General features: G+C 42.8%; 1 protein-coding gene across 10 annotated transcripts in view; it reads left to right on the top strand.

Moving 5' to 3' along the window:
- Positions 1 to 25,522, top strand: part of DPF3 (double PHD fingers 3) — a 314,874-nt gene that overhangs the window by 37,848 nt on the left and 251,504 nt on the right. For 7 of the 10 annotated variants that reach the window (XR_014021403.1, XR_014021404.1, XR_014021406.1 and 4 more), the window contains exon 1: positions 22,306 to 22,535. The exons of the other annotated variants lie outside the window; for them this stretch is intronic. Coding sequence is in view for 4 of the 7 variants with exons in the window: in XM_081289484.1 (XP_081145610.1) it covers positions 22,321 to 22,535 (215 nt within the window). In the remaining 3 variants the exon portion in view is untranslated. Of the gene's footprint in view, positions 1 to 22,305; positions 22,536 to 25,522 lie in introns of those variants that run through there. 10 annotated transcript variants of the gene reach the window in all.

Here is a 25,522-nt window from a genome sequence, read left to right as displayed (position 1 = left end):
AGGTGGGACGTGAAACTTGGACTACCTCGCCATGCCGGATTGGCAGGTCTAGACCCCGTAGGCTGCAGCGAGGGGAGCTGCAGGTATTGTGCATGGGGATAGGTAGGAAAGTCCAGGGAGGGGAAAGTGTGTAGGCCGTGGGTGGCAGCTGCGTGGGTAGGTTGGTGCAGAGGTCAGTGAGGCAGCAAGGACAGGCCAGGGAGCAGGAGAGGGCAAGAGCAAGCTGGCACGGACCTTGAAGTTGAGGCGTTTGCCCTCTGCCCTCATGAGCCTGTTAGATGTGCGCACCCCCTCACCAACTCTTCACAGAGGAAAAGCGCCACAGTCACCAGGAGGAGCCCTGTGCGTGGGTATCTCCTGGGATAAGTGCAAAATTGGTCCAACCCTCCAAGGGTGCCGTGGTAGGATATCAGCCTGTCACCCAGGGAGAGAAGCAGAGCAGCATAGTGATTTAAGAAAAGAATGAGTTTGGGCTCAGACAGTTTTGGTGTGACTTTTAACCTTTGTCATGTACTAGCTGTGAGGCTGGGCCAACTCACATACCCTTTTAGGAGGCCTGATTGGCTCCTTTGGGAATAATAATGCCTATCTTGTGGGGTTATGGTGAGGATTAAGTGAAAAGGAATGCCATACGGTATGGGAAGTGCTTAGTTCAGAACCTGGCACATAGAAAGTGCTCAGACTGAGCTCATATGAGACAAGCAGTGGCTTCAGCTAACGCATGGTTAAACACAAAATCCATTGTCTCAGCTGAGAGCTGACAGCAGATGCAGCTGAAGTCCCTTCCCCCAATGGCAAACACTTTCCTAAAACTTTCTGGCCCCAGTTCCTGCTTGCCAGGAGAGCAGGAGACATTGTATTCACCTGAATAAGGGTCATTTACAGAGTTTGGGTAAGTTAGTTTGTTTGGCCCGGGTTCCACCTGTATTGCACAATCACACCTTTTATTCAGCTAACAAATATTTACTGAACAACTACTATGTTCCAAGCCCTAAGAAAGGTTTTGGAGATGTGGAACACAGTAAGGTGTTGAATCAAGCATATAGGCTAAGCTGCTGTAACACAGATCCCCAGAGAGAATAGCTAAATAAGACAGGGGTTTATTTAGCTCTCAAGTTAAGTCCTAGGTCTAGTGCACCAGGTTGGTAAACAGTTTTTTTTTTCTTCTTTTTTCCCTTCCTTTTTTTTTCTCTTTGCATCCCTAGGTCTGTGTTTCAGGATGTGAGAGTTAGGAGGGAAGATGTCCAAGGCAAGAGGACATTATTAAGGAGCTCTACTTATATCCTATTGGCTAGAATTTAGACCACACCTAGCCACAGGGATTCTGGGAAATGTAGTCTGGAGCAGATGCCATGCATTTGAAACTGGAGCTAGGACTTATGATGAAAGGAAACAGGATTTTGAATACTGAGGCACAGTTAGCAGATTATGCTTTGGAAGATAGAGAAGCAAATCGACACTTATAATATAGCTAAGTAAATATTCCTCTCAAGAATACCAGCTGAACTGTTAAGCAGAGAAAAAAGGGATCTATAGATTATTTAAAAACTCTGCCATTTGGCTAAATATAAGGAATGGTAAGCAGTGAGGCCTCACGGGGAGCTCAGGAGAACTTTGCCCATGGGGAAAGGCTCGGTTGCCTTTCTAGGGTCCCTTAGCAAGGGGAGAAACTTGAAAAGGCTGCTCACACCGGGTGCTGTGCTGGCAGGAGTTGGGGTGTCCTCTTACAGGGAGCCAGGTGTCCTATGATATGCAGAAAGTATCACATTCTCCATCTTCTGCTGGTGTCACGTGGACAGAGAACCTTCCTTGCTCTGAACAAGAACTTCTTTAGCTTTCCTGGGAGCTAACACAGTGGATAGGTTTTAGTAGAAAAAGAAACATATGTTGGAAATGGTTTCCACAGCTCTTGGCCCCATCTCGTTTCCCCTCAACACTTAGAATCGGACTTCATACTACTCGGGCAAATGGCATTGGGGGCTGTGTTGCAATGGGTGCCATTTTAGGCTCCCTAAGACCACCTAACATCTAATTGACTTCTAGGAAATGGGATGGACATAAAAGAAGGCAGCATGTGCTAGAAGATTTGTTGTGTTTGGGACCCTGCCCCCGACTCCATGCCTATGGAGAGGCCACCAGAGATCCACCAGGCATGGGCATAGCACCTGGGGCCTGGGTAGGATGAGCTCATGGGCAAGGAGGAAGCCACTTTTGTTCTTACCTGCCTCTTGACCTCTAGATGTCACAAAGATCCACACCCACCAGTCTGGGTCTGTTGGTAGCGATGGTCCAGGGTTGTCACCCACATCTCCAGCTCATGCACCTCATAATCTTCTCTATCATAATTTCCAACTGGACCTTTATTGCCCCTTCCTTACCACTGGGCTCAATCTTTTATTCTTCCATTGAGGAAAGCATCTGATGGGGGTTTGGGTGGCTGAGGGAGCTGATTATACTTGGGCTTCCCATCCAGGAAAAGGCATCAAATGAGATTATTTATTTATTTATCTTTGTTGGTACTGGGCATTGAATCCAGGGGAACTCTAACACTGAGCCACATCTCCAGCCCGTGCCCCCCTGTTTGTTTTTTTTAAATTTTATTTTAAATTTTGAGACAGGGCCTTGTGAAGTTGCCCACACTGGCCTTGAACTTGTGATCCTCCTGCCTCAGCCACCAAATGGCTGGGATTATAGGCATGCATCACAATACCCAGTTTTAAATGAAATTTTGACATTACCTTTGCATTAGATTTTGTTGATATTCACCAAATTGCCCATCACAAAATGTTAAAAGCATGTATTGTCAGTGACTGGACCACACCAGCTATGGGGCAAACTGAATTCATATGCAACAAAAATAGATCCTCTAACTCTTTTGAGATCATAATTGCTTTTCACTGTTGTTGAGTTTGTGTGTGAAAAGTGTGCATTAAATGTGAACGTCTCTCACCTGCCGTAAATGTTATAATCGTGCGCTGTATCACTTTATTTTTTTAAAATAGTTTTTTGGTGGTCAATGGACCTTTGTTTTATTTATTTATATGTGATGCTGAGACTTGAACTCGAGGCCTCATACATGCTAGACAAGTGCTGTACCACTGAGCCACAACCCCAGCTCTATTACTTCATTTTTAAGTAACCAGGACACCTGGGCCTCCCTCATCCTGTGAGGGAACCTGGGTTCAAGCTTGCTGGATCTGTGGTGAGCAATCTTTTTTACATAAGAGGACGATTTAGGGAAGAGATGTGCACATATTTATGGGGCATCATTTTCCTCCAGTCACAATGAAGGGAGCTTTACTGAGTCTTATGACCCAGGCTGGGCAGGGTGTCAAGGATGTTTGGTGTGTAATTTACCCGGTGTTCAGTGACTAAGTGACTCGTCTTTTAGTCACTGAAAATTCAACCTGGAGGTAGTTAGAGACCGTTCCCTAACTTTTCATTCTGTGACCAGACCTCTGGATGCCTGAGTGGTCCTCATCCCTACATGGACTATAACCTATGATCCACAGACTAGTGCTTTATAAATCTCTGTCCCTCTTTTGTCTAACATAGTGCCTGGCACATAGCAGGGAATTAACACCTATTTATTAGGAAGCAATATGGTATAACTTGTTAAGGGTTCAGACTTTGGAGTCAGATTACTTAGTTCTATCACTTATTAGCTGTGTAACTTTGGGTGAGTTACTCTCTTTTTTTTTTTTTAATTTTTTAATTTTTATTTTTTAAAGAGAGAGTGAGGAGAGAGAGAGAGAGAATTTTTAATATTTATTTTTTAGTTCTCGGCGGACACAACACCTTTGTTGGTATGTGGTGCTGAGGATGGAACCCGGGCCGCACGCATGCCAGGCGAGCGCGCTACCGCCTGAGCCACATCCCCAGCCCCTGGGTGAGTTACTCTCTCTGGGCCTCAGTCCTACAATATAGTAAGGATTGTATCCTTACTTCATAGATGGGGGGTGAGCTCTTAGAGAAATTTCTCTAAGAAATGCAAACCCTACATAAGCATTGATTATTACTAAATTATTAATAAACCAAATGGAAACCCAGGTTTACCTGAGGTGCTAGAGCCTAAGAGTGACTCTTTTTTTTTTTGTTGTTACTTAGCTTGATTTATTCATCCCACAATGTATATGTTTCAGTGCAACATGTTAAACATAATTATTATAAAATAAAAATTTTACATCAAATGAATAAATTTTTAATAATGGATTATTGATATTAGTTATATTCTAAGCTATTAATTTTTAAATTGTACACATCAAAAGATATCACCAGAGTGTACAATCAAAGTCTAAATATAGTGGCTAAACAATCTTGTGTTCCAATAAGTGATTTTATTTTATTTTTATTTTTTAATTTTTTTATTGTTGGTCATTCAAAACATTACATAGTTCTTGATATATCATATTTCACAGTTTGATTCAAGTGGGTTATGAACTCCCATTTTTACCCCGTATACAGATTGCTGTATCACATCAGTTACACTTCCATTGATTTACACATTGCCATTCTAGTGTCTGTTGTATTCTGCTGCCTTTCCTATCCTCTACTATCCCCCCTCCCCTCCCCTCCCCTCCCCTCCCCTCTACTCTCTCTACCCCCTCTACTGTAAATCATTTCTTCCACTTGTATCATTCTTCCCTTACCCCTCACTTCCTCTTGTATGTAATTTTGTATAACCCTGAGGATCACCTTCCATTTCCATGCAATTTCCCTTCTCTCTCCCTTTTCCTCCCAAGAGTGACTCTTTTCCATCTCTACCTTCTATTTTGTCACCAATGATCAGAGCTCTTCAGTTTTTCTTGGTGAAAATAGATTTGATTTCCATATAAAATAATTAGGCCTCTCTTTTTCTCATTCCAAACAATTAAAAAAAGGGAAACAAAAGGACCCCCCCCAAAAAAAAAAAACCCAAACAATAACCCCAGCTGTTTGTGAAGTGAACCTGGGTCCATTTGTGATGGATAGCGGGAGGGATTAATTATCCTGCATGGAGACTGCATATCTAGATCTTGGAAACTGCTCTTTTCTAAAGAAAGTGTCAGTTTCTCTGTTCTTTTTCATTTCTTCTCACAGAATGTTCTTCCTCCATGCTCAACTAATCTCTGGATGACAAGGGAGAGCTCCCTGGAATGACATACACCAGACAAAATCTGGCCCCAAGACTTATCCACTTGATGACTTCATTTTCAATTGTGGTTGTTTATTTTTTGTTGGCTTTTAAGTTTAAAAAGTTGAAGTACATTCAGAAAAGCACACATGTGTTCAGCCAATACATATTCACAAGTTGAACAGGTTTGCGTCACCAACACCCAGGTTAAGACACAAAACTTGCAGACTATGGAAGTCCAGCTAGGCCCCTTCCAGTTGCTCCAACACCCTCTGCCCAATCTCCAATCCCACTCAGGGCAGCTCTCCTGCCTCTACCCCATCTGGTGGAACATTCTAGAATGTCTGGATTTCTTCTTCAATGTTGCATTTGTGAGGCTCTCCCAAGGTTTTGGCTATATTAGCTTTTCATTCTTGCTATTGTGTAATATTCTGTTACTATTCTATATTCTATTTTCTACTGTATTCTATAGTACTCTATACTAGTCTGTTATACCATGATTTGTTTGCCCATCTTACTTTTGATGGACAGGCAGTAGTTTTCGATTTGGGACGTCTGTGAGCTGTGCTGCTATGGATGTGCTGGTGCATGTCTTTTGGAGACCTTAAGTGTGTATAGTCACAGTGAAATTGCTGGGTGCATGGCATAGGCTTTTGTTCGGTAGATGTTGCCAAACATTTTTCCAATGTAGGGGTGTCAATCATCATCTTGATTTTAATGAAGAAAATTATTCTCTATCTAGATTTGACTTGAGGTTTAAAAGAACACCAACACTAATTCTGTTGGTGTTTCCTTGTCTCAAACTCTCCTTTTATGCTTATGAGCTCGATGGTAAACAGATACATTCAATCAAATTGCTAAAATTACTTCTTTTTTTCGGGGGGGGGGGCTCTTGAAAGATTTCTAGAATTATCCTTGAAATGGAAATTTTTGGATCTTCTTCTCCCACCCTGGCCAAATCCCACCCCCTCCCACCCCAAGAATGGAAAATACAGTCGCCACACTACCTGCAAAAAGAAAAAGAAAAAAAAGTCCTTGCACCCTTCCTCCACACATCTTTTTCAAATGAGAGTTACAGCTTAGGGGGCTTTTGAGTGAAAATCAAACACCTGTGAGATTTCTGATTTTCTAAAATTCAATGATTGGATCATTCTGCTCACAACTTCAATTATAGTTGCCCCTCTTTGAAACTGGATGAAGTTGGGTAAATAGAGGGTCAAAAGCTCCTCTGTCCAGCTCTTAACTTTCCCTCATAAATGACCACAGAGCAAGGTGCTTCAGAAATGCAGAGAGATGAAAGGCCTTCCCAAACTAGCCCAAGTACCTTGTAATTAGGGACCCCTGAGTCTCAGAGGGAATTTAATCCAATCTAATAGTTTTGGCCTGCCTCTCTTCTCAGATCCCCAAACAACAAGCTCAAAATAAAACATTCTACAGAAAAACAGCAAAACTGTTATTTCAAATGTTGCTTCCTTGTAAAAATCTCTTGCCAAAGCGCTCTCGACTTCTGCAGCCTGGGGCAGTTATTATTTTATTTTACAGATGGGAAATGAAGACCTGTAGGGTTGGCTTGACCCAGGAAGCCCCTGCGAAAATTTAGAAGGCAGACCCGTGCCTGGGGATTGGTACCTTGAGGAGCAGAGGGTTCCTATTCTAAGGAACATTTTAAGGACTTGGGGCCATATTACCTTTTCATGAGGTCCTTTTGATAGGTGACATTTGCATCCCAGCCTTTGGCTTTTTGTCTGGCTAGGAAATGGTCTTTGATAAGGACATATTATAGAGGAATTTATTGCTTTTTTTTTTTTTTTGTAGTAGCCAAAAATTGAAACTGAATGAATCTGTGGGAGAATGTCCAATAGCTGCTGCACCTTGTTACCATGACCTGAAAAAGAACCATTGAAAGGATTTTGGCAAAGTATAACAAAATTAAAAAAAGAAAGATGGAGAAGAGTATGTATAATATATCATTCCATTTTTGTTAAACAACAATAGCCAAGCTCAGAAAACCCCACTATTCATGTGTTTGTGTGTGAAATTGCATGAACATGGAGAAAAATGTTGAAGGATTTGAGCTAAGATGTTTACGAGAGTGTGTTAGTAAGGTTTTCACGACTGTTACAAATACCTGAGATAAATCTACTCATACCGAGGCAAGTTTTATTTGGCTCACAGCTTTGGAGGTTTCAGCCCATGACTGATTGGCCCTGTTGCTTTGGGCCTGTGGCTGCTGGGTGCCTCATGGTGGGAGCACTTAGTAGAGGCCGCCTGTTGACCTTGTGGTGTCTGGGAATGAAAAGAGGAAGAGGAAGGGCTGGGGTCTCCATGTCCCCTTCAAGGGCACACCTCTAGTGACCTAACTTCCTCCAACTAGGACCTGTTCTTACAAGTTTTATCACTTCTCAGTAGCACCACAGGCAGGGGACCAAGCCTTTTTAATAAATGGGCCATTGGGTGACATTGCAGATCTGAACTTGGGGAAACTTATGTGGGAGGGTGGGGTACAGGAAAATAGCATATGTGACCTAATGCCACTTGAATAAATTATATAGTTGCACGTATGTAAACATGTATACATAAAAGAATACATACAACTTTAATAAGAATAAAACTCTGAGCCCCGTATGGGTCAGATAACTCGGTGAGGGCAAGTGCTCAATGTACCCCTGAAGACTTTACTCTCCAGGTTAGTCATGTTGCCAGCAAAGGACATGGGTCAGAAGTGGGTGGCTGAGCACAGTAAACCAATAACCACAGCTACCATCTCTGAAGTGCAGACTAGAGCTGGCAGTCTCATAATTTCTCAGAGTTAGATATTTTAATCTCCATTTTATGGATGGGTAAAAACAGGTGCCAGTGACTTAAAGGCCACACCGTGAGTGAGCGGTGCCGAGATTCAAGCCCATGTCTGTTGGATTGCAGAGCTTCTGCCCTTTGGGTCTGCCGCCGGGTCACAGCTCAGAGCTGGCCTCTGGGGGCAGTGGGACTGGCCAGCTTGAGTCCGAGCTTCTGCAGGGTGCTCACAGGTGTGAGTTTTGTTATTAAAACGAACTGAGCCACCACCCAGGGACTGTTTCCTGTGTCTACTTGCTGGCCTTGTTTTTGGGTTTTGGATGGCAAAGCTTCTGACCTGTGTGAGGAGAGAGAAGCCTATTCAGTCTCCTGTGCCCAGGGGACCAGGGCTGCACAGCAAAGTAGGGCATCTTGATGTCCTGCCTCAGGACAGGTGACAGACAGATGGCCTGTTAAAAAGGAGGACAGTTTTACTGACTCTGACATCTGGCCCCAGTCTCTCCGGCCACTTGGGGAGTAAGTTCCTGGGCTTTCTTGGGGTTCTCTATTCCTCCTCTGCTTGCAATACTCCCGGTCCCGCTAAACATAGAACAACTAATGATAGTGGCTTATTTGGGGGACCTGGTAGTGTGACATCCACATAGATCACTGATTGCCTTTGCCGTCACCCAAAGTATTCCAAAGTGAGTAATTAATATAAAAATCACAATTCTGAAAATTGATGTGGCTTGGGACAATTCCTTCAATTTTCTTTACCTTGCTTTCCTCATTCATAAAATGGAATTTTTTCCTTCTTGCTGCTTGAAGATATATATGTATCTATAGACTTGTTATATACCAGAAAGTCAAGGCCAGTTCCCTGTGTAAGATTTTGGCTGAAAACAACAGTGCTGCTATCACCGAGTAATCACCCTTTTTATTTAATGAATCTGGGTGTTTGCAGCGTGGCTGGACCACTCTTACAGGATTCTGTGTTTTAACAATGGCATTGATGACTTCCAGGAGCACGTCTGCTTCATAAGGGTTCCATTGACGGCAGAGGTCAGCTGGCTGCAGGGCTGGCCTTCCTTGGCTCCCCCTACCCTCTCCGTGGCAGATGGGCCACCATTCCCTTGGTGGGGTTGCGGCAGCTGGCACTGGAGCCACCACCGGCTGCCTTCTTGTAGAAGTCACCACAGATCCCGGGAACAGAATGAGGACAACTCGTGCAGCCAGCTGTGGTCCCCATTTGAGGATTTGTGACAACAGCCAGCATTGTTGCTCTCTGCCCACAGATTGTAGACTGAGCCTCCTGGCCATAGACACACTGCCTGGTTTCCCAGAGCCTCAGTTTGCCTTGAAGTTCCTTGGGGTGACATTGTAAACCTGAACTATAGCAATGAACTACTTGGGGAAACTTATGTGGGAGGGTAGGGTATAGGAAAATAGCATATGTGAGATAGATATATTTTTTTGTGCTGGGGATTGAACCCAGGGCCTTGTGCACGCTAGGCAAGCACTCTACCAACTGAGCTATATCCCCCAGCCCTGTGAAGTTCTTTTTAATAAGTCTGTGTAGATGTCATGATTGTGAGCAGGGATCTTATTATTAGGTCCTTAAAGGCTGGTGCTAAGTCTTTAGTACCTGGCACAGTGCCCAGTGTGTCGGAGGACCCCAAAGAGATGCTTTGGAATCTTCTAAAGCTCTATGTCTGGATGGCATGAAAAGTAGTCAGGTAGTCAGTAGGAATTATTTTCCTTTCTTCCTTTGCAGTTCTCTATGCATGATAAAGTGTGGGGTCTGTACAATTCCCCACCCCCCCCCCCCTTATTCCTCTTGGCGTTTATTTTTCTTAAAAAGCGATTTCCTTCTGGCCAGGTGAGTAGAGCTGATGGGCCCTACTACACACCCTCCTCCTGAGGAAATGGGTTTTGTTTGGTTCTTCTTCAGTCTAGTAGGTTGACCAGCTTTGGAGGAGAGCTTTCCTAGACATTCTGGGAGTTATTCCCGTGAGGATTGTTGAGTCTTCTGAGGTCCATGACAGTGTAGTGTACCCAGATCCAGGGACATCAAGGCCTGGCGCTCCCAGTGGACTCCTAGGCAGGGATAGGAGCATGTCCTTCAAATAAAATAAAATAAAAAAAGTCGACCCAGGTGGAATGATAAAAGGAGCGAGATCACAATAGGCATAGCTATCAGGGTATCCAGAGTCTCCCCTTGAGGTGGTCAGACCCCTCAGGGAGACTACACTACTTTTTCCTTTGGGGCCAGAGCTGGGAGGCCTACAGGAATGGCTGCTCACACAATGGCCAGAGCAGGCCAGGGGCTCAGGCTTTCACTCTGACAATCTCCCCCAGCTGTGGAGTTCCACCTGGAAGCATTTGTCTCCGGTCACTTAGTATCCAGGATGGCCTTGGGAATGTGGCATGAGAGAGGGAGCAAAAAGCAGGAGGAGATAGGAGATGGTCTTCTGGAAGTTCCACAGAATCCCTGAGCTCCGTCCTCAGTTTCTTCTCCCCTGAGGACTCTGACCCCCTCTGATGAATGCCAGCCTCCTGTCCCACACCCACCGTCTCTGGGCCTGGAGTTCTGCTGCAGATGGTGTCGAGCTTGGTGTAAACTATATAAGTTGTGCTAATTCCCAAGCCAAAGGAGACCAAAGTTTCTGAACAACTTCCGGAGGCACCTACAGGTACATAAAGAAGCCGTGGGGAGAATGCCAACAGGGGGCAGCTGGGAATTTGTCTCAGGCAGGTGTATCTTGAACACAATGCAAGAGTTAAGGAGTTGAAGAGTTGGATAAGGGGCATGAACTGTGGGGTTGGTGTTCTGGGACTTCCAGGTACTCTGGGCCCAGAAATCATTTCTCTTTCCTGTCAATATGGGTGATGGGGCTGGGGATATAGCTCAGGTGGCACAAGGCCCTGGGTTCAATCCCCAGCACCGGCCCCCCCCCCCCCCCGCCCACACACAAAATATGGGTGACTATGCTTGAGGCAGGCCTGGTTGCTGTCTCTCTGTGGGTTTGCTTGTCTGTCTCCCTGCCACCCTGGCATTTTGCTGTCTTAGAAGTGGGAAAGTTGGCCTTAGAATGAGGAGTGGTCATGAGACTGACCATCCAGCTGCTACCCTTGGGCAGAGGCCCTCCTGCCCCCACTGTGGTATGGGAAGACATTTCAGGGTCTCCTGAGAAGCCTGCCCTTTGGCTTCTGTATTCAGTGCACAGAGCCCCTGCTGCCAGCTGGAGAAACTGCTCCCCCAGCTCCCCTTGGCCACGGATGACTCTGTCAAGTGAATTCATTATTTATTTATTTATTTTAGAGATGGCACTTTGCTATGTTGTCCAGGTTGGTCTCTAATTTTCTGGGCTCAAGGACTCATTCCGCTTCAGCCTCCCCAGTAGCTGGGACTATCGGCACATGCCACTGCATCTGTTGAATTTTTTTTTTATTGAGATAATTTTCACACAACGTAAGACATACCATTTAAATGATTTTAAAGTGTAAAAGTCGGTGAGTTTTTGTATGATATCGTACAACCATCATTGCCATTTAATTCCTGGACATATCCATCACCCACCTTCCCTCCAAAAAATCCCATACTCTTTAAACAGACACTCCTCATTCTCTTACCCTCAACCCCTGGCCACTACTAATTCACTTCCTGGATCTAAGGATTTTCCCTATTCTGGATATTTCATATGGATGGAACCATACAACATAGGTGGCCTTTTGTGACTGACTTCTTTAACAGCCTGACGTTTTCAATGTTCAGCTATGCGATAGCATGTGCCAGTACTCCATTCCTATTTATGGCTGAATAATATTCCATTGGGTAGATATGCTACATTTTATTTATCCATTCATTGGTTGGTGGAGACTTGGGTTATTTTTACTTGTTGGCTATTATGGATAATACTAACAACAACTTTCATGTATGCATTTTTGTGAAGATGTATGTTTACAAGTCTCTTGGGTCATACCTAGGTGTTGAATTGCTGACTCATATGATAGCTCTATATTTTATTTTTGGAAGAACTGCCAAACTATTTTCCACAGTGGCTGCACCATTTTAAAATGTGCACAAAGGTCTAATTTCTCCATACCCTTGCCGATCACTTGTGGTTATCTTTTTGAAGTGGTATCTCATTGTGGTTTTGATTTGCATTTATTTAATGAGCAGTAATGCAGAATATCTTTTCATGGGTCTATTGGCTATTTGTATATCTTCTTTGGATAAATGCCTATTCAAATACTTTACCCATTTTTCTTTTTTTCAATTGGGTTGTTTGCTAACACATATTTGTTCCTTCCCCTATTCCAGCATAGCATGATGAACTTGTAGAGATGGAGGTGATTAGTGGGTGACTTAAAAGTAGGCTTAAGTCTTTGCCTTTTAGGCTGCTCCTAGTTGTTCTTGGGGGTTTCCTCTTCCTTGTCTACCCTTAAATATTTTCCTCCCAGTTTCTGTTCTTGATCCAATTCTTTTTTTATTCTCAGTTTGTCCCCAGCTAACCTCATCTGCATTCATGACAGCCATCACCAAATGTATGTTGATTATTCCTAAATACATATATCCAACTGGACTTCTCTCTGAAGCTCCATATTTATAGACTCAATTGGAACACTGACATGTTTAAAACTTAGCACATTCCTTTGCTAAGCCTTCCCTGCCTCCTGGATTTCCCATCTGGATGAGCATCAACATCCACTTAATTAGTCAAAGGAAGTCAACCTGGACTCCTTTCTCTTTCTCAGGCACATCTGCTCTCTTCCCACCAGATCCTATCCATTTACTCTTTTTCATCAGCCCTTTCTAATTTGTTTCTTCCCACTCTGACTGCCTTAGTTCAGGTCCTTGTCATTCTAACTAGACTCTTCCTGGTGTTGGGTTACTGTCATCCATTCATACTCTTGACAAAATGATACAATGATAATGCTGCCATCTTAAAACCCTTCAGTGACTCCCTGTTGCCTGAAGGGTAAATTTCAACTATTGTGAGCCTTCAGACCCTCCTGCATTGGACCTCTACCAATCTCTTATATTTCCCTAATCTTTCTCCCCTTAGCACTTACTTCAGCCATCAGAATTCCCTGAGGTTTCTTGACTGGGTTGTGCTCCATCAACTGCCATATCTTAAATGCCATGCATTGGTATAAATTTTATATACATGGCCAAGAATAGATTTCCATTGGATTATGGACCCAATAAGTACTACTGTGAATAGAGAACATGGTAAATATAAATTGGATATGGATTTTCTTTCAATAATTTGTTTATGTGAAACAACGTCAAACTGAATAGAAATTAAGTTGCATTTTATTGCATTAACTGCCTTGCAAAGGTGATGGATTCTTTTGGAAAAATTCTGACATTTCCCCCATGTAAATCGTGTAGTTACTTTGTTACCTTCTGAACCAACAACAGGATATATGGTGTGACCAGCATATGTGTATTTGGGGAGCTGATGGAACAAAATATTTGAAAGCAGATTTGGATCTCAGGGTTGTCATAGCTACTGACTACTGTGAACATGAGCATCACACATTCATTTGGAATCCTATACCCTTAACCTCTGGGATATCTTATAACTTTTTATAAGGATGTTAGTCCTTAGAGAAAATAAATGAAACTAAAGGAGTGAAGTGATTCCCTTTATATATGTGTGGGTGTGTATATATATATATATATATATATATATATATATATATATATTTATATATATTTATATTTATATATATAAATTATATATAAATGTATGTATATATAAAAATCCTTTTAAAAATATACATGTATATTTTAAAATATACAAATAGATATAGATACATATATGTATACATATGCATATACGTATCTATATCTATCTATATATTTTTTTAAGGGTTCTATTTTTATTTATTTATTTTTTTAAAGAATCCATCCTGTGGGCTGGAGTTGTGGCCCAGTGGTAGAGCACTTGCCTAGCAGATGTGAGGCACTGGGTTCGATCCTTAGCACCACATTAAAATAAAATAAAGGTATGTTATCCATCTACATCTACAAAAAAATAAAAAAGAAAAAAAAAAGAGTCCATCCTCCATTTCCTGAAACTTAATTTTTTTTTTTTAAGTTGTAGATGGACATAATACCTTGGTTTTATTTATTTATTTTAATGTGGTGCTGAGGATGGAATCCAGTGCCTCACATGTGCTAGGCAAGTGCTCTGCCACTGAGCCACAACCCCAGCCCATATATTTTAACAAATTTAATTTGCCTCAGATTATTATTTAGTGCTTTCTCTTTCTCCCTCAAATTTTTACTTAGAAAAATATCAGATCTTCTGAATAGTTGTGAGAATAGTGTAATGAACTCCTCGTCCACTTTGCTTAGACTCACCATTTACTGGCACTTGGCTGTGTCATTTTGATCTCTTACCCTTTATTCACACGTGCTTCTGTGTAAGTGCGTGCATATATGTATGTGTGTGCACGTGTATACTCCCCACCCCCGCAGAGCCCCCAAATGGTCTTAATGGTTCTCAATGCCTTTTTTTTTTTAAAATGTGGTGCTGAGGATCGAACCCGGGTCCTGCCTGTGCTAGGCGAGCGCTCTACCGCTGAGCCACAATCCCAGCCTTAATGGTTCTCCTTGTATTTAGGTCCTTGTATCAAATAGTCCAGAGAAGACAGGTGACATGGATGGGTCAGAGAAAGAAGTTGCTTAATTCTCCTGTGAAAGGTGATTTATTCTCTTACAGTTTCCAAATGGATGGAGAAGCCATGGGACTAGATCCGTGGCCCTTCTGAGAACTGGTTCATCCTCTCCTCTTTGGAGGCTGCCAATGTGATCACCTCTGTTTTCAGGAAGGGTGAGATTTAGTTCACAGTACACCTTCCTCTTCTTGGTATGTTTTTAATCCTCTGGCAAAACTCAGTGCCAAAACTGGAGGTTTGAGTTCTTGGTTCCGTGCTGACCTGAATGAGCACAGTCGATGATCCTGAGTAGGTTCCTCCTTCTTTCCAAGCCTCCGTTTCCCCACCTATACAGGGAAGGCTTGGACCACCTGCTCTTTAAGCCCCTCCTTATACTGAATGTCCCATAGCCCTGAGATGGACAGAAAAACCTCCGTCCTTTGGGAAATTGTCAGAAGATACTTAATGTACTTGTGAGATGAACCCCAGAAATTTATTGCCGGCTGGGCTTTGGCCAGGACTGCATCTGGTTTATAACAAGGATCGTTTTTTTCCCTTCTATGAGCTACCAGCACTTTGTCTGCAGAGGCGGGGAGGTGGGCTTGATGGGGACAGACAGGCAGCAGAAACTCTGACCTGCTTGCTGCCAAGTCAACAGCACAGAGAGGCTCGTGTCCCCTCCCCCACCACGTTTCTTTGAGTCACCAGCTTGTTTGCCTGGCTCCTCCCCCCCCCCACGCCCTTTTATGGCTACTTTTGTTCAAGGATTTTGCCACCTCCTTTTTCTGTCCCTGGCCCACCTCCAGGTTAAATATCTAGGACAGACAGCAGCAACCTGAAGATACTGAGGTCACTAGCGACTTTCATGTCTGAACTTAAGACCAGGCTACATTTTCACAGATGGGAATAAGAATTAGTGAAAGTCCAGGCAGGGACTTGGGTACCAATACTGCCTACAGGAGGTTTCCACAATGTCCTACCCAGAGCACCCAGGGCAGAGGTCCTGGACTAGCCAGACTCATTTTATGGGTTTATTTTCCATGAGTATAATTTGAGAACCTTCTGGTAAAGGCAAAAAGGACTTTGGTGTATCAGGATTGATGAAAGGAACATGTGAGAGCAGGGTGATTGGGGATTCATTTATTCATTCAATAATTGTTTATTGAAGACCCATCACAATATGTTCAAGGTTCTTTTATCTATAAAGTCTTAAATTTGAGTAGCTGTCATTAATATGTACCGGGCACTTTGCTGTGTGTTGTAGAAGTGGAAATGATATTAGTAGTTGGTGAACCTCCTCCAACATCACAAGCCAAGCGTGTTATGGCTATTCCATCTTACATTCCCAATAGGATGATGAGGCTGTGTTGTCCTCATTCTGCAGGAAAGAGAAGGGTTCCTTTGAGAATTCACTCAACCCAATGTCAGGCAATGAGTAAAGGCAGAGATCAAGAGTGATTTCAAATCTCACATTCGGCACCTCTGGGTTTGTTGCTTCCAAAGGCTTGTCTCTGGACTGATACCAGTTGGTGATCATTTCTATTGTTTCAAAATATAAGGATGCTATAATTGGATATCTAATAAAGATCATTTTATTTTGTACAGTGGTCCTCAACTGGGCCAACTTTATGCCTGGGGGACATTTGGAAATGTCAGGAGATATTTTTTGGGGTTGTTATAAGCAATGAATTAACTGACATATAATGACTAGTGGCTGGGAATCCTGCTAAACCTACCTCCTATAGTGCATAGGTCCCTTACCCATTTCCCCACCCAAACTCCCAGGAATGATCTGGTTCAGAAGTTGAGGAACTCTGATTTAATTTGAAAGATTACCTTTCATCTTAAAATCCTATTATTCTGACTTTGAGGACATGTATTAAAAGTTCTTTTTTTTGTTAACATTTAATAGTTGTACATGTATTTATGGGGCACAGTATGATAATTTGATACATGTATATAATGTGTAATGCTCAAATCAGGGTAATTAATATGTCTACCTCCTTAAACACTTATCATTTTCTTGTATTGGGAAACCCTGAACTCTTTTCTTTCAGTGCTTTATAGGATGGTAATAGAGACACCTTCTCTTGCCATAGAACATTAGACCTATTTGTCTTTTTTTTTTTTTTTTTTTTAGAGAGTGAGAGAGGAGGGAGAGAGTGAGAGAGGAGGGAGGGAGAGAGAGAGAGAGAGAGAGAGAGAGAGAATTTTTTTAATATTTATTTTTTAGTTCTCGGCGGACACAACATCTTTGTTGGTATGTGGTGCTGAGGATCGAACCCGGGCCGCACGCATGCCAGGCGAGCGCGCTACCGCTTGAGCCACATCCCCAGCCCCTATTTGTCTTAATTGTAGTACTTGATCTCACCTCCATCTGTCCTCTCTCCCCATTATCCTTCTTAATGTCTAGTGCCCACTGTTCTATGCTCAACTGTGAGTTAGACTTTTTTAGCTTTCACCTATGAGCAGGAACACATGGCATTTGTCTTTCTGTGCCTGGCTTATTTCATTTAACACATGTCCTCTAAGATCCGTCTATGATGCTGCAAATGTAAATGTCATCTTTTAAAGAAACAATGACATTATAAAGAAAAAAAGTTAGCAAGACTATTGTTGATTTCTAAATTTTTTTGTTGCTATCATTAGAAATTTCTTGGATGCTGTAATCCAAACTCTAGGAATTACTTGATCTGAGAATTACATAAAAAAATGCAGTTTAGTAGGAATTAAAGAAGGAAGGTCTCAAGTTGCAGTGACCATGGTGACCTTACTTGGTTCTCCTGGAGTCTGCGTTAATGATAATCATTGGTCACTTATTGCCTAGTACTTGTGCGTACTAGGCCAGTATTGCCAGGGCTTGTTGAGAGGTCAAAAGGGATTTCCCCTGATGATATGATCTGAATGATCTCCATAGGATGAAAAGTGAATCATCATGAAGTCGGGAGCAAGGAAAACCTGGCAAAAGATGGTGAAATTGTCCCATGGGGTGGTGCATACTTGTGATCTTGGCCACTTGGGAGGCTGAGGCAGGAGAATCACAAGTTGGAGGCCAACCTTGGCAATTTAGTGAGACCCTGTCTCAGAGTAAATAACATAAAACAAAATAAAAAAAACAGGGGATGTAGTTCAGTGGTAAAGTACCTCTGAGTTTAGTTCCCAGTACCAAAAAAAAGAAAAAGAAAAAGAAAATAAAGAAAAAGATGTTTAAATTTATTCACTGGTAGATGAAAATGTGGCAAAACAAGGGGTTTCTATTGGAAAGAATTTAAGTTCTTGCCTAGAGTCTGTCATTAGGGAACTTATGTGACCTTAGGCAAGGCACTTAATTTTTCTGACTCTGGCTTTCCCATCTTGGACGAGGGCCCCACAAGTCCAATGAGACAGCTGTCTCTGATGCTGCCCTTTCCTCTTCCCTCCATTGGGCCACCCAGTCCTGTCGATTCGATTTTGGAAATGCTTCTGGAGTCAGCCAGTCTCTTCCCGTTCCAGTGCACTCTCCACCCAGTGGCTGCAATAATCCTGCTAAAACATAAATCTGATCATGTCGCCTACCTCTGTGAAAAACCTTCAGTGGCTTCCTCATTGCCCAGAGGGTGAAGTCCGAAGGCCTTGGCAAGGCGTTCTTGGCTGGATCCTGGGGCTCTGCCTCTCTTCTCAGTCTCTGCCCTTCAGCGCCACTCACCCCATGGCCAGGACACTTGAGATGGCTCATTCTTCTCTGAGCACAAACTGCTGACCCACCTCCCTGGAATTTTTTTTCTTTCCTGTTCCACCTGGCAAAATCAAACGACTCTTTTAAGGCTTCTCTGAATCATCTCTGGAAGCTTCTCCAGGCTCTAGAGAGAGTCCATTCCCTCTTCTCTCTTCCTCACTGTTCTGTGGACCTGTTGAAGCGGGGCCTGTGCTTGGTCTGTCTTGGAGCCCTCACAACCAGCATGGGGCTTAGCACATGGCATGAGCTCAACCATTTTTTGTTGAGTTAAAAAAAAAAAAAAGTTGAAAGAGGGAAAATTTAAAGCAGAGGTGTTTTACTCAGCTTTTTCGCTGCTGTGACTAAAAGACCTGACCAGAATAATTTTAAGGGAGAAAAAGTTTCTATAGGGGCTCACAGTTTCAGAGGTCTCAGTCCATACAAGGCTGACTCCATTCCTTGGGGCTTGAGGTGAGGCAGAACATCATGGTGGAAGAGTGTGGCAGAGGGAAGCAGCTTACATGATGATCAGGAAGGAGAGGGAGAGACTCCACTCACCAGATACAAAAGATATGCCCTCCTCTCCAGCCACACCCTACCTACCTTCAGTTACCGCTCAATCCCATCAGAGGATTAACTGAGTGATTGGGTGAAGATTCTCACAACCCAACCATTTCTCCTCTAAACCTTCTTGCATTGTTTCACATAAGAGCTTTTGGGGGGCACCTCACATCCAAATCATAACAGGAGGTAATTCTGTTCATCTTTTTTACTATCCAAGTTTGCCTGGGGCAGGAACATGAGATGTTGTTTATTGAAGAACTTTCAAGGTCTTCATCATTGTTTCCCAAGTAGAGGTTACTAACCTTTGAACTATGGATGAAAAATGGTAGAACTTCCTCCATTTTATCACCAGCACACACTCTATTTCTAAAAATAAGGGAAATGATTGTTGAGCACTGGGAGTACCAAGTGGAAAAGCCTAGGTGGCCAGAATTTTGCACAATTTGGCACAAACAAGACTTGTCGGTGCAGGAAGCAAACTCGAGGGAATTGCGACTCAATGGCCTCAGCCTGCCCAAGGGCCTGTAGTGAAAAGGCATCTTTTTCTTTTCCAGAAATAGGGCTGAAGGTAGAGAGAGCTGCGGCAGGAGCCTTGGGTTTCTTTATCTTGTGTGTTTCATCTTTTTGATTATTTTCTGAATATTGCCTTCCCTGATCATCCCAAATAGAACATGGTACATGAAAGACAGAAGAAACGAAATAGAAAAAGACAATGAGACTTGTGCAGCCCTTTGCAAGGACTATCTGTGTTAACATTTATGATTGACAGCTCTGAAGGTATCTTTTCTTTGTCTTTTTTTCTTGTGTGTGTGGTGCTGTGAGTTGAACCCAGACCCTCATGCTAAGCATATGCTCTACCAGTGAGCTGCGTCCCCAGTCTGATTCCACTGAGGGCGGGTGATTTCTCTGTAATCTTCTGCACCCTCTGAAGTGTCTGTACATAGCATGAATGTTTGTCAAATGAATGCATGAGCTCACTGCGTAAGAATGAACTTTACCTCTCGCACCAATTCCTTGATGTGCCATGCTCTTTTCTCTCTCTTTTTCTAAAAGTCCTTCTTCCTCCTTATACCTATATCATAGCAAAGACCATTCTTCCTGGACATTCCCTCTGGGGAACCCTCCCCATGGATTTCATTCTCTGGACACCTGAGGACTCAGAGGCAATGAGACTTGGGGTTAGATCCCTTTGCTTCTCAGACTCTGAAAGTTACCCTGGCACAGAAGGGGGTGCTGGAGCAGCAGACGGCTGGGATGAAGCCTAAAGGATTAATTGGCTAAACTTTATTACAGAGGCTGGTGCTATTGTTTACAGGCCATTAAAACCCATTATCATCTTCCCAGGCTGGGCAGACGGCAGCAAGCTGCTTTGATGCATGTCTTAGATAAAGAAAATTTATCCCTTGTTTTGACTTCAGAATTTCTTCTGGGTTTATTATCTGACACGCCATTCAACTTTCTCTCCAAATGTCGCCCAATCTCAGACAACTTTTTCTTTTTTTTTTTTTTTTTTTTTTTTTTTTATTGATTATTTATCACATTACATAGTTCATGATATATCATCTTTCATACATTAGACTCAAATTGTGCTTTGAACTCCCATTTTCACCCCAAATACAGATTGCAGAATCACATATGTATCAGACAACTTTTTCAAGTTCTTGGCTGGGGAGGTTCAGATTAGAATCCTACAATTTTGGAGTGGGAAGAGACCTCTGAGAGACGGTCCTGCTCCTGCCCCCTTCCTCTCCTACCCCGCCGCCTCCCTCTGTAGTTTTGCTTCATAACAGAGCAGTTCCTGGACACACTAGCTTCTCAAGTAATTTGTACTTATTGATCTCCTAGTAGGGGCAGACTTTTCGCACAACCTTCAGCTAATTCTCCTGCTTCCAAGACCACATCTTCTACTCTGCCGAGAAGACTTCTCAGGAGCTCCCTTCACCCAACTCCAAGTTACCAGCTCTTTATTTAGTATATTCCCCAAGTACTGTGCATGTAGGATGAGAGTTATGTTAACCCTGCCTTCTCTGTGATGGGGATATTTCAGGCTCCCCTGCTAGGTGGGCTAGCAGAGCCCTTGGAGACCTTCACTCACACCCCAGAAAATTTGTCTCCCCCAGGTGCCTTCTTGAGGGTGTGACCCTCCATCTGGATAGGTACAGGTAAAGGGATGGAGGCTGTACCCAGTCTGCTGTGGTCATATTTTTATGTAGTAGAAGCCCTCAGTTGACACTGAGTGACACTGAGCTTACTTTTAGGTGAATGACTGAAGAGTTCTGCAGTGAGCCAGCTTGACAGGTATTAGGCTCTCACACGTTCCATGGACAAATGAATGAATGAATGGACTAGGAATCAGGAATGTCAGTAGTGTCCTCCTTGTGTATTCAAATTCTATGTTTTATTTACTGAGTGTCTGCCCTGGAGAAGAGCTGGGGTGCGTGAGTTGTGGAATGGTGTTCAAAAGCCAGGTAAGACCTGGTTCTGCACATCTGAGAGGCGAGTGAGCCTAATTACAAGATAAGGCAGGAAGGCATAAATGGAAATAGAGACAGGAGGAACTTGTTGAAGGAGCTCAAGGAGCATTGAGTGAATTCAGAATGAGGGGGTCAGGAGAGCTTCATAGAGATGATTTTTGAGGATTTCAGTGAACAGGGGTCAAGGAGGGGGAGGAGAACTGTTGGTGAATAGCAAGGACGAAAGTACTTAGACCTGAAAGAGCCCTTAGCTTGCCACAGACCAGTCCTGGCAGCCCTAGACCAAAGCCACATAGCTCTTCCAGTCTGGGTGGCTCCAAATCCATCTTAGACAACACCAAATAATCCCAGGAATTTTTTCCAGGCGTCTGACCCTGGGGCAAGGCTTGGGGCAGACATTCCTTTCTTTCAGACTTTGCTGTTGCCCCTTGTGGTGAGGGTGGATTTTGCTCTTCTTGGAGGGTACATAGGACAAATGTAGGGGCTTTGGAGTTGGAAAGGTAGATAAGCTTCCAGCACCGGATCCCTCAGCTTCTCTAAGACATTTCTTTGTCTCTCCCTCAGCTTTCCTTATGGCCAGGAGAAAGAATCCTCCTTCCTTCTTCCTACTCACACTGCCCCCCACCCCCCCTTCTAGAAGGCCTTCCTCCCATTTTTGATTATCCAAATGCATTCCTCTTCCCTCCAGTTGGAAGGAGTCTCACTGTTTTCTGAGCATCCAAAGCATGTCCCCTGCTGAGGGCACAGCTGGAGATTGGCCCTTCCTATCTCTCACCATGCATGCACGGGGTGGCTGTCCCATAACTAAAAAAGAACGAAAATTCCCTCCTCTTTGTTTTATTATAAACAAGTATCCAGAGTCAAGGTGATTTTTAACATGTTACCTTAAAAAAAAATCATACCTCCCTAACCCTTGTTTTTTTCATGTTCTCAAGGTAACTGCTTAGTTACAGTCCAGGGAGTGGGAGGAAGCCAAGAAAGAGGATTCTTAATCTTGGGGAGCAGGATGGAGTACAGCAAATGCCTTGGAAATGGAAGATTCCCCTGACTCCTCACCACAGCAGTGCTGCAGCCCATATATAACTGCGGGCGAGCTCCCCCTCGCCGCCTGGCTTATCTCTGTCTCACATTCACAGACTCACCAGCCTGGAGTCTCTCTGGATGTTGGCCAAGCCAGTTGGGAATGCAGAATAGCTGAGATAGGGGCTGGGGCGAGCCCGCCATGTCCTTGCCTGCTGCAGCCAAGGTCTGTCTCCCCCTCTTTACTTTCTTTTAACTTTTTCTCTGGCATTGGGGGGTGAATCTTTCTGGTCTCACCTCCCTAATTGTTGAAAAAAGGAAGGCCCCAATTCCACATTTGCAGGTGTCTGTGCTAGTGATTATGGACACCCCCTGGAGAGCGGGAGGGAGGTTTGAGTGAGCAGGTTTAGACCAAAAGGTGTTAACCCAGCTGCCATTTTGAAAGCTCAGCTACAGGGTCTGGTGAGCTTAAAACCTTTCCTCCATGCATGCTCTGTTTCCTCCTAGCTGACTTGGTTTTTATGACCAAGACTTTAATGTTGCTTTTTTTGTCCTGGTAACAGTAAGGATGAGAAAAGGAAAGGCCTCCGGGAGGAAGCTTCTAGCCTGATGGGAGTAAGGGATTCTGGGAAATTGGGTGAGGTCTTGCTGGGGATCTGGAGTCTGTGTTGGAGGAGTGGATAGAGGTGGTGTTGAATCCTCCTCTCATTGCTCCGATATTAGGCACTCCATAGAATCCCTAATGGTCGAGGAAAATACAGAACAGGTGTACCACAAACTAGGTGGCTTAAAAATTAAGAAAAATATTGCCTCCTGATTCTGGAGGCCAGAAGTCTAAATCAAGTCTAATATATTAGTAAGGTGGGTTTGTTTTGAGGGCAATGAGGAAGTTTGTTCCAGGGCTCTCTCCCAGCTTCTAGCGGTGGCTGGCTGTCTTTGGTGTTCATTGGCTTGCAGAAGCATCGCTATAATCTTTTCTTCATCTGCACATGGTGTTTGTGTCTGTGTCCAAATTTCCCCTATTTATAAGGACACTAGACATATTGGATTGGGACTTACTCTAATGGCCTCATCTTAACTAATTACATCTACAATGATCCTATTTCTGAACAAAATCGTATTACGATGTACTAGATATTAGCATTTCAACATAAGAGTTTTTGGAGGACAAAATTCAACCTGTACACTTTCAAAAACATGTGTGTGATTTTTTTTTTTTTTTTGTGGTGTTTTTTTTTTTTTTTTTTTGAAAAAGAAGGTCCTGGATATGGAAAGAAATTCACACATTTAGCAAAGAGTACATTGGGAGAGAAGAGTAAATCTAAGTTCACCTCCCACCTCTGTTCCCATGACCTCAGACCCTGATCTTTCAAAGCAGTATACAGGTTTTGTTTCTTCCTTGAATCTTTCTGGTGATAGTCTATGGACACAAATATGTATCTTTCCTTTTATTCTTTTCTCTCTTCAAAGAGCTGCATTCCAAAGCCTCATTCTGCCCCTTGCTTTTTAAAATTTAAATATAGCTCAGAGATTATTTCATAGCAACAGGTATACATCTGTCCTATTTTTAACAGATACACAGTATTCATTGTTTGGATATGCCATGGTTTATTTAATCTCACCTCTCTTGCCTCTCTTGATGTATGATTAGATAATTTCCAATTTTTGCTACAATGAAGGATTTGTATTGCTGGATGTGATGGTGCACACATGTAATTCCAGTGATTTAGGAAGCTGAGGCAGGAGAAGTGCAAGTTCAAGGTTAGCTTCAGCAATAGCGAGATCCTAAGCAATGTAGTGAGACCCTGTCTCAAATAAAAAATGAAAAAAAAAAAAAAAAAGAGAGACTGAGAGTATTACTCAGTGGTTAAGTGACTGGGTTTAATCCCCAGTATTAAAAAAATTGCATATACCTTTGTCTAGCTGTGAATATAAATCATCTAGCCATTCCACTCTTTCTTACAGTTCCCATACAGTATATAAATTACATGCAGTAAAGAATATTTGCTAAGTTCTTACCATGGACAAATATTTGATATTTCATCATATTGATCTCTCAGTGTTTGCTCTGCTCAGTGGTTCATCCTGGATTATTTCTTATTGGTATAAACAAGTCAGTAACAAAAATTCTTGTACATTAATCTCTACTTTTGATTGTTCATCTTTGATTATTCCTTACCATAGCTTCCTAGAAATGGCTTAAATAAGGCTCTGGACCTTATTACTTAATTGTATTTCAGAAGTATATAAATTGTCAGCAGAAAGCCCACCTTCCCCTACAATGTTTAATTTCATTAAAACAAAAACACATTAAAAAAAAAACTGTGCTCAATTGGTATTGAAATATGGTATTTCATTGTTGTAATTTTTTTCTTGTATAACTATTTTACTTGTTTTATTCAGCTTTTTCATCCCTGTGATCCAAAGACATGACAAGAACAACATAGAGGAGGAAAAGTTTATTTGGATTCATGGTTTCAGAGGTCTCAGTCCATAGAAAGCCAACTCCATTGCTTTGGGCCAGAGGGGAGGCAGAACATCAAGGCAGAGGGGGTGACAGAGAAAAGAGCTCTGGATATGACAATCTGGAAGCAGAGAGAGCATTTGCAGAGACAGCATTTACTTATCAGGGACAAAATATAAACCCCAAAGGCACGCCCCCAAGGGACCCATCTCCTCCAACCACATTCTACCTTACCTGCCCACAGTTACCACTCAGTTAATCCATTTAAGTGAATTAATGCTCTGCTTAGATTAGGGCTGTCACAACCCCATCATTTCACCTCTGGACATTTTTGCATGGCCTCACACGTGAGCTTTTGGGGAGAGCTCATACCTAAACCCTACACTTATTTAACTCTTCTTTTTTCTTCTTTGTGGCTTGTGTGTATCCTTTGGCCATTTATTTATTAAGGTCTTATTGTTTTTTATTTAAATTTGTATAATTTGTCATATATCTCATACATATGGCAGACATTTTCACCAGTTTGTGTTTGACTTTAAAAAGTTCTTTCGAAACCAACTTTAATATAGTATAACATACATTCAACGGAAGACACTCATTTTAAGTACACAATTCTAAGAGTTTTGACAAATGTACACACCTATGTTACCTACGTAACCACAACAGAATACTTTTATTATCCTCAAAAGTTCCCCTGTGCCTCTTTGCAGCCAACTCCATCTGTGGCTTCAGGCAACCATTTATCTGCT

Source organism: Spermophilus citellus, assembly GCF_964194105.1.
Source record: "Spermophilus citellus genome assembly, chromosome: 4".
NCBI classification, from domain to species: domain Eukaryota; kingdom Metazoa; phylum Chordata; class Mammalia; order Rodentia; family Sciuridae; genus Spermophilus; species Spermophilus citellus.
This window is presented reverse-complemented; position numbering and strand designations above follow the sequence as displayed.